Genomic DNA, 12388 nt, shown 5'->3' with positions numbered 1-12388 from the left:
CCGCTCGTCTGATGAATGACAGTCCCGAACTTTACCTTCGTCTTCTTACCAAGAACACAGTGCTCACAAAACTCAATCTTCCCACTCTTGGCTTCTTTCAATAGCCTTTGCTTGCACAATACATGCAGTGACTTTTTACCTGTGTGCCCCAACCTGAAGCAATTTGGCCAATCTCGATGCTTCCCTTCAGATAATACAAATTTCGATTGCGGACTCCCTTCATCACCACCAATGATCCCTTAGTAACCTTCGCTACAGCGTTTTCAAAAGTCACATTGAATCCCTTCGCCTCATAAGCTCCAACTGAGATAAGATTTTTCTTCAGTCGATGAACAAATCTCATCTCCTTTAACTCACGGACTACTTCATCGTGCATCCTAATCCGTATGGTACCTATCCCACAAACGCCACAGGATTGATCATTTCTCATGACAACAACACCCCCGTCGACTTTCTCAAAAGATAAAACCAGTCTCGCCTAGGGGTCACATGATAAGTAGCGTCGGAATCAAGCATCCAATCTGATGCATCCACATGGTTCACCTTCGGAGTAATCAATAGAGAAAAGCACGAATCATCGGAATCATCGTCTTTCGTAATATTCACCTCATTGGCCTTTGGGCCCTTTTTCTTGTCATTCTCTTTCTTCTTGAGCTTCGGGCAGTCTCTCTTCTAATGTCCCTGCTCCTTGCAGAATACACATTGGTTTTTTACTAATTGGTGACGACTTCTTGACTTTGACCTCCCTCTATTACCACCTTTCGGATATGGGCTTCTACCTCTCGTCGACAAGACCTCGCTTGAAGTGCTAGCACGAGAAGTCTCCTTATCCTTCCTCCTCAAATCGTAATTGGTCAATGCGTTAGTCACTTTACTATAGCTGATAAAAGATCTCCCGTTCAACAAAGTGAGCATGAAGGTATCATACTCCTCATCTGGTAAGGAGCCCAACAAAATAATCGTCTTGTACTCATCCGATGTCTTCTCATCAATATTCGCCAAGTCTGATAATAACTTAGTGTAGTTGTTCACATGAGCCGCTAGCGAGGTGCCTTTGAACATCTGAAATCTAAAGAGTCTTCGCAGCAAGTGCAACCTGTTCTCAACACTCTTTGTAAGATACTTGTTATTGAGAATTTCCCATATTTTCATTGCAGACGTCACCCCAATCACATCATATTTCAGTTCCTGTTCCAAACAGGACCTGATCCCCACACGCGTTTCTATTCATCTTCTCCCATATCACCTCATCATATTTAGGTGGTTTCTCATGGATCATCATGGTCTCTTCCAGATTCTGAGCATTGATCGCATCCTGTACGTCGCTCATCCACAAACAAAAGTTAATTTTGCCGTCATACTTCACTACACTAATCTTAGTGTTCTGAAAACCAACTTGTATTGTACTCGCCATCGACTTGCTGCTTTCACCTTCTTCTCCCATTGTGAACTAACTTCAAATTGTAAAGAAAGAATAAATTTGATAGAAATTATGAACCACCCAACTGAATCCTAGATCGGATTCCAAATGAGATATCGGCTCTTCCTCTCATCAGTTCTAGGACTGACTTGTCGAGGGAACCTAAAAGCTATTACAAATCACACAAATAACGAGATAACCAATTTTACATGGTTCGACAAATTACCTACGTCCACAGGGCAAGGAGGGGGAGATCTACTATTAGAGAGAATACAAATAGGGCTTACACACACACAAAGTCTCATAAATAAAACCCTCAAAGAAGATCTCAATTTCTCTTTCAAATTCTCTCTCAAAAAACAGCACTTTGTTCTTTTTCTTTCTGTAGCCGCACACCCACAGCCGAAAAACAATTCCCCTGCACAGCGCCAAAAGAAACCGAAGTCTTTGCCGTCTTTTTCTTCCGCACACCCTTGCTAGGTTATGAAGCAAAGATTTATATAGCTGCACTTGGGCTTCGGGTATGCGAAACTTGTACCCGAACGAAATCAAAGACGTGAAGACGTGAACTTCACGTGGGTGTGGCCCCCACAAAACCACCACGAAACCACATGTAGCGACTCCAAAAAAAATAGAATAAAGGCTTTGTTTCCATTGTTTCTTGTTACTTCAACATTTGAAGTACAACTGAAGATAAAGGAACAACGAGCATGATGTGTAACATAATTATTTAGTATGAGACTATATATAGATAGATTTTCAATAAGGAAAAAATGTATTTGAGTTGACAGCCCATTTTACAAAATGAGCTACCTACTAACGTCAATAGTGTTTAGGCCTACCTTGTTGTCAGCTCATACCCACTGCAGATTGCACATAAAGTTACAAGGACAAGTTCGCAAAATTAACCACTGTAGGCTTTCTAAAAATCATAATAGATAGTTTATCCTCCATCAAACACCGATGATGGAAGTTACAATCTGACGACTTCCAGAAGGCTACAATTTGAAGACTTTCACGTAGATCGCTGAATGTTACAAGCTGACGACCTTCACGACAACCGATGAGAGCTCTAGTTCAACAGCATTCACAATCAACACCGGGAGTTACAATCTGACGACTCTCATATTCTCAAGGAGCCAAGACGAAGATTACAAGACAATGATCTTTGCAACGCTATGACAAAAGAGATTACTTTGTGATAATCTCTTCAAGACAAGACGCGAAGGTCCTCCCCGTGTGTCAACATCAAAACGCTGGGGTCGATCCCGCGTTACAACATCAAAACGCGAGGGTCGAACCCACGTTACAACATCAAAACGCGAGGGTCGAACCCGCGTTACAACATCAAAATGCTGGAGTCGATCCCGCGTTACAACATCAAAACGCGAACCCGCGTTACAACATCAAAATGCTGGAGTCGATCCCGCGTTACAACATCAAAACGCGAGGGTCGAACTCGCATTATAACATCAAAACGCTGGAATCGATCCCGCGTTACAACATCAAAACGCGAGGGTCGAACCCACGTTACAACATCAAAACGCCAGGGTCAAACCCGCGTTACAATATCAAAACACTAGAGTCGGACCCGCGTTACAACAAGCGAAACGTGAGCGACCCTCGCATTCTGGATGTTCAGTCAACACCCAACCTCGCGTCTCAATACTAAGACGCGATGTTAGGGTCCTGAACGCCAGGTTGGGCGTTTGACTCATTCAAATATGAGTCGAACGGTTTCAGAACCGTTTTTCCTACGATCTGAGGAAATCACGCCCACTTAGGAGCGGATTTAGAGGGTAGTTACACCCCCTTAATCCCCTATAAAAGCGAGTAAACTCAACTGAGTTCAGAGTTGGATTTTTCTTGGCTTTAATCGACGCTTTTTGGAGCTGAGAATTGGCAGCAACAGGGGAGATCATTGGGGGAACTTCGGAGGAGATCGGCATCATCCTTCAAGGAAGATCATCTTCAACGTTCGGCAACAGGAGCTTCCTCATCCTTGGCTATTAACCGATTTTCGGTTTAAATCAACTCTTTTTCAAGAGTTCAAACTCGTTCAGAGTTATCAACTCGTTCAGAGTTCTAAAACTTGCCACGCAAGTTCTCCATAACGTCAAATCGTGAGGAGGAGACATCGTTCCAGTGAATCAAGACATCGGATCGTCAACGGAGAGCAAACTCGACGCGAGCATTCGAGGGAGGCACTCCTGTTGGATTTGTAATAGGATCGGCCTGAATCAAATCTGAAACTGAGTTGGAAAAACTGTAAACACTGTAGCAACCGAACTGCAGGAAATACAAAAAAACAGAAACTGGTGTTGCTGCAGGAAATAGAACAGAACCGGAAAAAAAACAGAGAGAGAGGAGTTTTCGGTGGAGGAGTTTTCACTTTTTTCTTATTTTCGTTATCAAGCCAAGTTCGAGGAGGCTCTCTCCTCCGGATCCCTTAGCCCCAAGGCTATACGCAAGATCCACAAAGTCTCCAAGAAGACTAAATCTCCAACTGTTGATGGAGTGCCGAAGAAAGTCCTCTCCTTTGGTCAAAATTCATCAAACAGCCCCTCCTCTGAAGGACTGGGCTCTGCCTCTGCCAAACTCGTTCAACGAGTTGAAAACTCCACACCCGCGTCAACACGATGTGTCATGGGTGGTAAAAGGCTTAAGACGGAGATAGATCCAATCAACGCCGATGATGCCCTTCTCACGAATGAAGTGAAAGCGTGTGTCGATATGCTTGCTTCTTCCATGGAAAACTGGATTTTTCATCAAGGCAATCGCTGACTTGTTGTCGACGAAGAGTGTGACCGGCTTGGGCTCACTCCCAATCACCTCGCTGATTAAACTCCTCAACCACAAGCCTTGGCATGCTGCTGCAGTTGCCGCCATAAATTCTGCCTCGCAGGATGATAATGCCACCGTCTTCTGCTTCTGTGATGTCCAAGTGACCAAACTGTCACCTAGATAAAATGCCATGCCGCCTGTGCTGCGCCTGTCATCAACATCTCCCGCAAGATCACTGTCAGTGAATCCCACCAACTCTTCATTGCCTCGACCTCGTTTGTACACCAATCCGTAGGACATAGTACCCTTCACGTACCTCAAAATATGCTTGACAACCTGTCTATGCAAAACTGTAGGGTGCTCCATGTACCTACTCACAATCCCCACGGCATATGTGATATCGGGTCGGGTGTGAGTTAGATACCTCAAAGATCCGATAATGCGTCTATACTCCGCCACGTCCACCAGTGTTCCTTCGGAATCCTTTCCAAGCTTTAGCTTTGTTTCCATAGGATATTGCGTCGGGTTGCAATCCATCATGCCGAACTGACCCAAAACCTTCTTCGCATAGGCCGCCTGCCTTAGTGCAATACAATCATCTCGCTGATCCACCTCGATGCCAAGATAATAGGAAAGTAAACCAAGGTCACTCATCTCGAACTCCTTCATCATTTGTTGCTTGAAAAACTTTATCTCATCCGCCCTCGAACCCGTAACGATCAAGTCGTCCACGTACACACCAACAATGAGTGTATCCCCTCTATTACTCCTTGTGTATACCGCCTGCTCCTGAGTGCATCTTGCAAATCCGATGCCCTTCATGCACTTGTCGAGGCGCGTGTTCCATGCCCGAGGTGCTTGGCGTAGACCGTAGAGTGCCTTTGAAAGCTTGTAGACCTTGTGCTCTTGATTCTTCACAACGAACCCTTCAGGTTGAACCACATACACTTCTTCCTGGAGATCACTATTTAGGAATGCCGACTTCACATCCAGATGGTGCACCTCCCACCCATTCTGTGCTGATATAGCGAGGATTATTCTGATGGTATCAAGCCTCGCCACAGGTGCAAACACCTCATCGAAGTCCACGCCTTGCTGCTGGACGTACCCTTTTGCTACAAGTCTTGCTTTGTGCTTGAGAATGTTGCCTTCATTGTCTTTCTTCAGTTTGTATACCCATTTGAGACCAATGGGTTTGGAACCCCGCGGTAACTCCGTGAGTACCCAAGTGGTAGCTCCGTGAGTATCCAAGTCTTGTTCTTCTCGATGGCCTCCATTTCCTTTTCCATGGCAGTCCGCCATTCTTGATCTGTTGCGGCCTCAATGTAGTTTGCAGGTTCTTCTGTGATCAGGAACAACTCCTCTGCAGGGAGATCAATCACCTCCGTCTCTGCATAGATGTCCGCAAGGGATCGATAGCGTACAGGAGTCATAACTGCAGCTTCAGGGGGTCCGAACGCGTCCAAAACAGTGGGGTTCGCTGCCTCCGCAGCAGTTTCTGGACCAGCGAGCAAACTACCCCTGGTTCGGCCTGCAACAGTGCCAACATTTGCGGGTGTTTGGCCTGCAGCAGTGCCAGCAGCAGCAGCTCCTGCAGGAGCTGTTCGGTGTGCCGGCTGTCCAGGGTCGTCTCCGGTCAGCGCCGCTGCGATACGATTTCCTGCAGGGGCTGTTCGGCCAGCAGGTTGTCCAGGAAAAACTGCAGCAGATCGGTCTGTTTGCTGTCCATTTTGGACTGCAGAGAATGCGTCGGTTGTTGTGTCGACAGCTGCAGTTTCGCCTTCCACTGTTATGTCCATCCAGCTGGGTGCTCTCTCGTCTGCTGTCCATTTTGGACTGCAGAGAATGCGCCGGTTGTTGTGTCGACAGCTGCAGTTTCGCCTTCCACTGTTATGTCCATCCAGCTGGGTGATCTTTCGACTCCATCGGCGCTCCATTCCCACTCTTTTCCTTCCTCAAACGCGACATCCCTGCTGACACGTATCTTGTTATGTTGAGGGTCGTATAGGCGATGCGCTTTGCTTCCTTCCTCTACCCCAATATACACCATTGGCATGCTCCGATCGTCGAGTTTCTTGTGAGAAGGACCTGCAATCTTCACATGCGCCATACATCCAAAAACTCTCAAGTGTTCTAGGTGGGGTTTCTTACCAAACCAAGCTTCGTAGGGTGTGTGGTCGTGCAACGCCTTGGTTGGTAGTCGGTTGAGGATGTACACCGCGTGCCTAACCGCTTCGCCCCACATGGTTCCAGGCATATGCATGCTCTTAAGTAGGCTTCTTGCCATGTCCATCACCGTGCGATTACGCCTCTCCACTACACCGTTTTGCTGCGGGGTGTACGGTGCAGTGAGATGACGCTTGATGCCGTAGTCTTCACAAAACTTGGTGAACTCCTTTGACAAGAACTCGCCACCACGATCCGTCCTCAATGTCTTCACCTTGTGGTCACATGCATTCTCAACCTCTGTTTTGAACTTCTTGAAGGTTTCACAAGCTTGACTCTTGGCCTTCAACATGTATACCCACATCCATCGGCTGAAATCATCAACAATAAGAAGGAAGTAGCTGTTACCCGCAAGTGTGGATGGGGTGATAGGACCACATAGGTCAGCATGTAGTAACTCCAGCGGCTTCTGAGCTCTGAAATTTGCTTGCGAAGGGAACGACAGTCTTGCTTGCTTGGCGACGAGGCATCCTTCGCATAGTTGATTCGGGTGCAAGATCTTCGGCAATCCGGAAGCCATCCTCTTATCAGTCATCATCTTGAGGGCGAAGAAATTGACATGCCCAAGGCGAGCATGCCATAACCAAGCTGGATCGTTAATGTTCGCCATCAAACACGCCGGCTTGCAAGTCTTTAACTCTATCCTGTACAATCGGTTAGTTGAACGTGTCACCCTCATCAAGAGGGCACCGTTCCTATCAAACACCCTCAGGAACTCGTCAGCAATAACAACCTTACTCCCATCTTCAGTCATCTGACCAAGGCTAATAATGTTAGATTTCAAACTTGGAATATAATATACCTCAGGTAGTAGCCTTTGATCGCCGTTGTTGCACTGAAAGAGGATAGAGCCTTTCCCCTTGATCTCTACCGCGGATCCATCACCAAACTTGACGGTTCCCTTGATGTTCTCGTCGAGCTCCTTGAACTTGTCTCGGTGGCCGGTCATGTGATTGCTAGCTCCGTTGTCAAGATACCAAGTGTTGTTGTCAACACGTGCCTCCCCCGCTATAAGTAACTCCGGCATCACCTTCTCCTCATTAAGCAAAATAACACTTGACGATTCCTCTAACATAGCCATCATCAAGGTTGGCTCCTCGTCATATGCACGGGTGAGATGAGCCTCCTGTTCATTATTGCGGCGTTGCTTGTGACACTCCCGACTGAAAGTGACCATATACTCCGGCAATTGAAGCATTTGATGTTGGACTTGTCTCGACCACCGCTTGTGCCTACTCTCCCCCTCCTGGCGAGCTGCACGGCTGCCATGGAGAGGCGCCCGATTGGGAGTGAACCGCTGGAGCGGGTTCGGGTCTGGCGCTGGTGGGATCCAGGACTTTCCGTGGTACTACGAACGAGGTGTCGGAGCGCTGAGTGCAGTCATCGGCGTCCCGGCCTAGCGAGGTTGCGCGAAATTAAAGGCCGCCGCAGGCTCGGCCACGCAGGGTGATCGAGAGTGGTTCACGCGTCGTTTAGTAGTCAGCGTGGGCGGCCTAACCGGCGGCCGGTGGCTCCCTCCGCGGCCTGGCTTGGGCAGCGTGGTGCTGCTGCCCGCTGCCGTGGTGCTGCTGTCCGCCTCGGCCTCTTTGGCCACGGCCACGCCCACGACCGGCTCCTCGACCGCGACCTCGTCCGCTGCCATCATTGGTTGTAGGTGTTGAGAGGAAGCCTCCGCCGTTCTTCTTGCTCCTCGCTTGCCACTCCGCATGCGTCAACAATAGATGATCGTCGACGTTGTTTCGAAAAACACGTGCCCTCTCCTCGTGGGCTTTGAGACGCCCGATCGCCTCCTCGAGTGTCATATCGTCGATGTCCCCGAACTGTTCAATCGTGGAGACGATAGTAAGAAATCTCTCCGGTACCGCCCGAAGTAGTTTTCTAACGACGTAGTTCTCCTCCATCTCGCCGCCTAAAGCCCGGATCTTGTTGACGACTCCTGTCAACTTCGTCGAAAAATCGTCGACGTTGTCATTCTCCTTCATCCGGAGAAGTTCGAACTCGGACTTCAAGGTCTGCACCTTCGCGTTCCTCACACGATCCGCTCCTAGATGCATTGTTTTCAACGTCTCCCATGCCTCTTTTGCCGTTTGCTTCTCTGCGATCACCATCAAAGTCTCTTCAGGAATCCCCTGATAGATGGCCGCCAACGCCATCTGATCCTTCCTGTGTTCCACGGACACGCCTGTCGCGGGCTCAATGGCATCCCACACGTCTTGAGCCTTCATGTAGACTTTCATCTTGATTGCCCACGAAGCATAGTTATCCCTCGATAACGTCGGGTATTGAAGAGTGAGCGAACCCACCTTGGTCGTCATCTTCTCCGAACTCGTCATCTCTTCAGATCTTGGTTGGTACTTAGGCATACACCGCTCTGATACCACTTGTTGGATTTGTAATAGGATCGGCCTGAATCAAATCTGAAACTGAGTTGGAAAAACTGTAAACACTGTAGCAACCGAACTGCAGGAAATACAAAAAAACAGAAACTGGTGTTGCTGCAGGAAATAGAACAGAACCGGAAAAAAAAACAGAGAGAGGGGAGTTTTCGGTGGAGGAGTTTTCACTTTTTTCTTATTTTCGTTCTACTACTTACAAAGATTGTTTACATATATATAGGAATAAGATTACAACTCTAATCTTATCTAATAACTAGAAAAACTATCCTAACTAGTATTCTATTCTAACTAGAACTCTATTCTAACTAGGACTGATTAACAACTCACAACTCCATCGCCACCGTGAAGAACCCAGTTTTAAACAAAGGGGAGAACCAAATTCGTTCTCTTCTCTTTTGTAATCAAATTATAATCGGAATCAAAGAAATACAAGTCAATTTTCTTTTATTCTCTTTACTGCAATTTTTCCAACAAACAACCACCGGCAAGCAAACACCTCAGGATGGAAAAGAATCACAAGCAAGCACCTCAGGATGGAAAGGAATCATACACATAGGATCCAGAAGCATTGATACTTAACCAGCCTAGGTTACTGAAAGGAAATAAGTTGGTTTTTTTTTCCTTCAAAGCATAGAGATCTATTGAACTCAACACGAAATTTCAGAACAAATTCTGGATACGATACATGAAGAACTTGAAAGTTCAAAGTAAATACGATAACATCCGAACATTCACTAAAGGGATAAAAAACCAGAAACGTTGGTTAACTAAAAGCTTTAGCTGCCAAATCTTTCTCGATCGTGAGGAGAAGAGAAATCAACGCTGGAACCGACAGGGATGGTCCCGTAGGGATTAATATGGGGATGGCTTCCATAGTAGTGCTTCTTGATGTGGTCCATTTTCACCGTGCTGCTCAAACCCGGGATTTGGTACATGTCTTTGGTGTAATTGAACAAATTTGAATATTCACGCACTAGCTTCTTGTTGCATTTGAAATGAACTGCATAAGCCTGCGATAACAGAAATGCGTCGTAACTCAATTTATCAATGGAAAACGGGATTGATAGTCAGTAATATTTGTGTGCATGTTTGAAAATTGAAAGTTGACATCATGAATTTTTTAGAATGATATTATTATTCAGAAGAATTTGATGCAACAATGATTAGGTGGCTAGAATTTTGTAGAATAAATTCGTTTTTCAGAAGAATTTGATGCAACAAAGATTAGGTAGCTAGAACTCGGACAGTAGCGGGTTGTTCTTCATATATATATAATACACTGATGACGAACTCAAAGCTGGTTTTGAGAATAGAGGAATTATATATTAAAAGAAAGTTATAAGCTTTGCTCAAGATATTGAAGTGATAGTAAATGCAAATGCTGCTTCTTTCTTGCAGCTAGCCGTACACGGACAACAGTTAATGTTCAAACGAAATCCATTAAGGATACATATGCATTGTTGCATCTAGGATACTGTATCAGCTGGGTTTTTTATCTTTTTTTTAATTAAATCTTTTTCATTTTTGGTATAAGACATAACAGGTGATCAGTCGAAGTACTTCAAATTTAAGCATATAGAAGTAGCATGTGTTTAAAGAGTATTATGTCCATATGTTACTAACTAGGTTAAATTTCACAAAATTCCCCAAAGCTTTGGGTTGGAGCTTTGTTTTTCTGACTAAATCACCCTAAACTTTCACTCAAACCCCCCACAAGTTTCAAATCTTATATATTCTGTACTGAATTTTGTTTTCATATTATGAATTTTGAAATTTCATGGTTAATTTCCGAGATTGTTTCCTTATCCAAACTCATTTAATTGAAGATATATTTTGTTGGTTTAAGAACCACTACGCAGATATCTACAAATGCAACTAACCTGGACAGAGTTTATGGTTCACGACTGACGTTGTTAAAAGTTGGGGGGGTTTTGTGGGCAACGGTAGGGGGTTTATTGATTGAGGAAAACAAGTTCAGAGGGCCTTCCAGGAAATGACCCAATGTTTTTTTTTAAAATTTAAATTTACCTATAATTTACAACAAAAAGGAGAACAGGGGTTAAGTATGTTCATTCAGTATTTAGACTTTAAGAAATCACAAGATAATTACGGATTTATCGAGATACACACCTCGTCAAACCTTATGAGCGTCACAAACAAGCGGATATCAGCTTCAGTCAGTACGTTACCACAGATATACCTCTGATTAGCTAGTATTGCCTCACATCTGTCCAGAGCTTCAAATAACTTAGCTACTGCCTACATGATCATACGAAAAAGAAATATGTCATCCATCGAAAGGTTTAACAAAAAAATTACTTAAATGATCTGCACACCACTAGTTAACAACTGATCCAATTACCTCATTATAAGGCCCTTGTTTCTGAGCAAAACCACACTTGTAAACACCACTGTTTATCGCGTCATAAATCCATTCGTTGACATTGTCAATCTTTGACTGAAGGGGAGAGGGGTATAAATCCAGATCAGCATTCTCCGCTATTTCATTGAATTCACTGTTAAACATGCGGATTATCTCTGCACTCTCATTGTTCACAATTGTCTTCAATTTTGTATCCCAAAGAACCTGACATGTAAGAAAAGTAAACTTTAGTAGTAAAATAAATAACACTAAGAGCTTGGGCAACCAAACACTAAAATGAGATACCTACAGGAACAGTGTATCTCCCAGAGTAATTTACATTGACAAGCTCATACAATTCCCTGATATTTTTAGCTCCATTCAAAGGATCAAGATCAGCCCCAGGTTCTTCATCCTCAGAAACTGGAAAAACCCAACCATGATGGTCGTCGGTCTCTTTGGTCCTCTCGAACTTTGGTTTGACCGACTATAAGATATAAATATGTGATTTAAGATATTATATTATCTACGAAAAAAATACAAAGATGATGAGATTAAAGAGAATATACTGTGTAAGTGATTGCCTTCTCAAGGCCCTTGAGCTTGATAACTGATAGACATCTGGATGCCCATGGGCATGCATATGACATATAAAGATGGTATCTTCCAGCTTCTGCAGGAAACTGGGATGTCTTGTCTTTCGAAATAAAATTGCGGAAGCTTGATGGAGTTCGGATAAAAGCACCCGTCTCTGTCGTCTCAATCAGTGCCGATCGGGCCATTTGGATGGTTTTCTACAGGATGATGGAAGTTGTTGTTTCAGTATGGACCCACAAACCAACAAAGAATAACAACCATAGAATGGTAAGATAGATGGAAAAAAAGAAAAAGAAAAAAGAGGATTAAGCATCAGTACTTCTCCAAACAAGGAATAATTCACAGAGGACTGTTGAAGCACGCCTACTGCAACCCGACACCGATTGTTGAAAAATATAGAGTAAAATACCCTTGAGAAATCACCTTAACTTCCCTCTCGCAAAAGGCAGACCAGAGCAATCACCGCTTACCGATGACGTTAATTCTCCTGTTGGATTGATATCAACCTCAATCTCTACACAATCCAAGCTTGGTTCTTGACTTGTTGCAGCCTTTGCCTTGAATCCTCCACCTGGTGTCAAACTCCTGTTTCGACTTTCTCTT

The 12388-nt window shown here is 44.8% G+C and overlaps 2 protein-coding genes across 2 annotated transcripts in view; both read right to left on the bottom strand.

Moving 5' to 3' along the window:
• Positions 7924-8763, bottom strand: LOC109840617. The gene has a single exon (XM_020409341.1). It carries the CDS (start codon positions 8761-8763, stop codon positions 7924-7926), a length of 840 nt encoding a protein of 279 aa, XP_020264930.1.
• The window catches only part of LOC109829213 (glutathionyl-hydroquinone reductase YqjG-like), a 6552-nt gene continuing 3583 nt past the window's right edge, over positions 9420-12388 (bottom strand). The window contains exons 2-6 of the mRNA XM_020396370.1: positions 11758-11982; positions 11499-11675; positions 11189-11413; positions 10957-11085; positions 9420-9836 (exon numbers count right to left, since the gene is read on the bottom strand). Of these exons, the coding sequence (XP_020251959.1) occupies positions 9603-9836; positions 10957-11085; positions 11189-11413; positions 11499-11675; positions 11758-11982 (990 nt within the window). The 3' untranslated portion in view covers positions 9420-9602. The remainder of the gene's footprint in view (positions 9837-10956; positions 11086-11188; positions 11414-11498; positions 11676-11757; positions 11983-12388) is intronic.

Source organism: Asparagus officinalis, chromosome 1, assembly GCF_001876935.1.
Source record: "Asparagus officinalis chromosome 1, Aspof.V1, whole genome shotgun sequence".
NCBI lineage: Eukaryota > Viridiplantae > Streptophyta > Magnoliopsida > Asparagales > Asparagaceae > Asparagus > Asparagus officinalis.
This window is presented reverse-complemented; position numbering and strand designations above follow the sequence as displayed.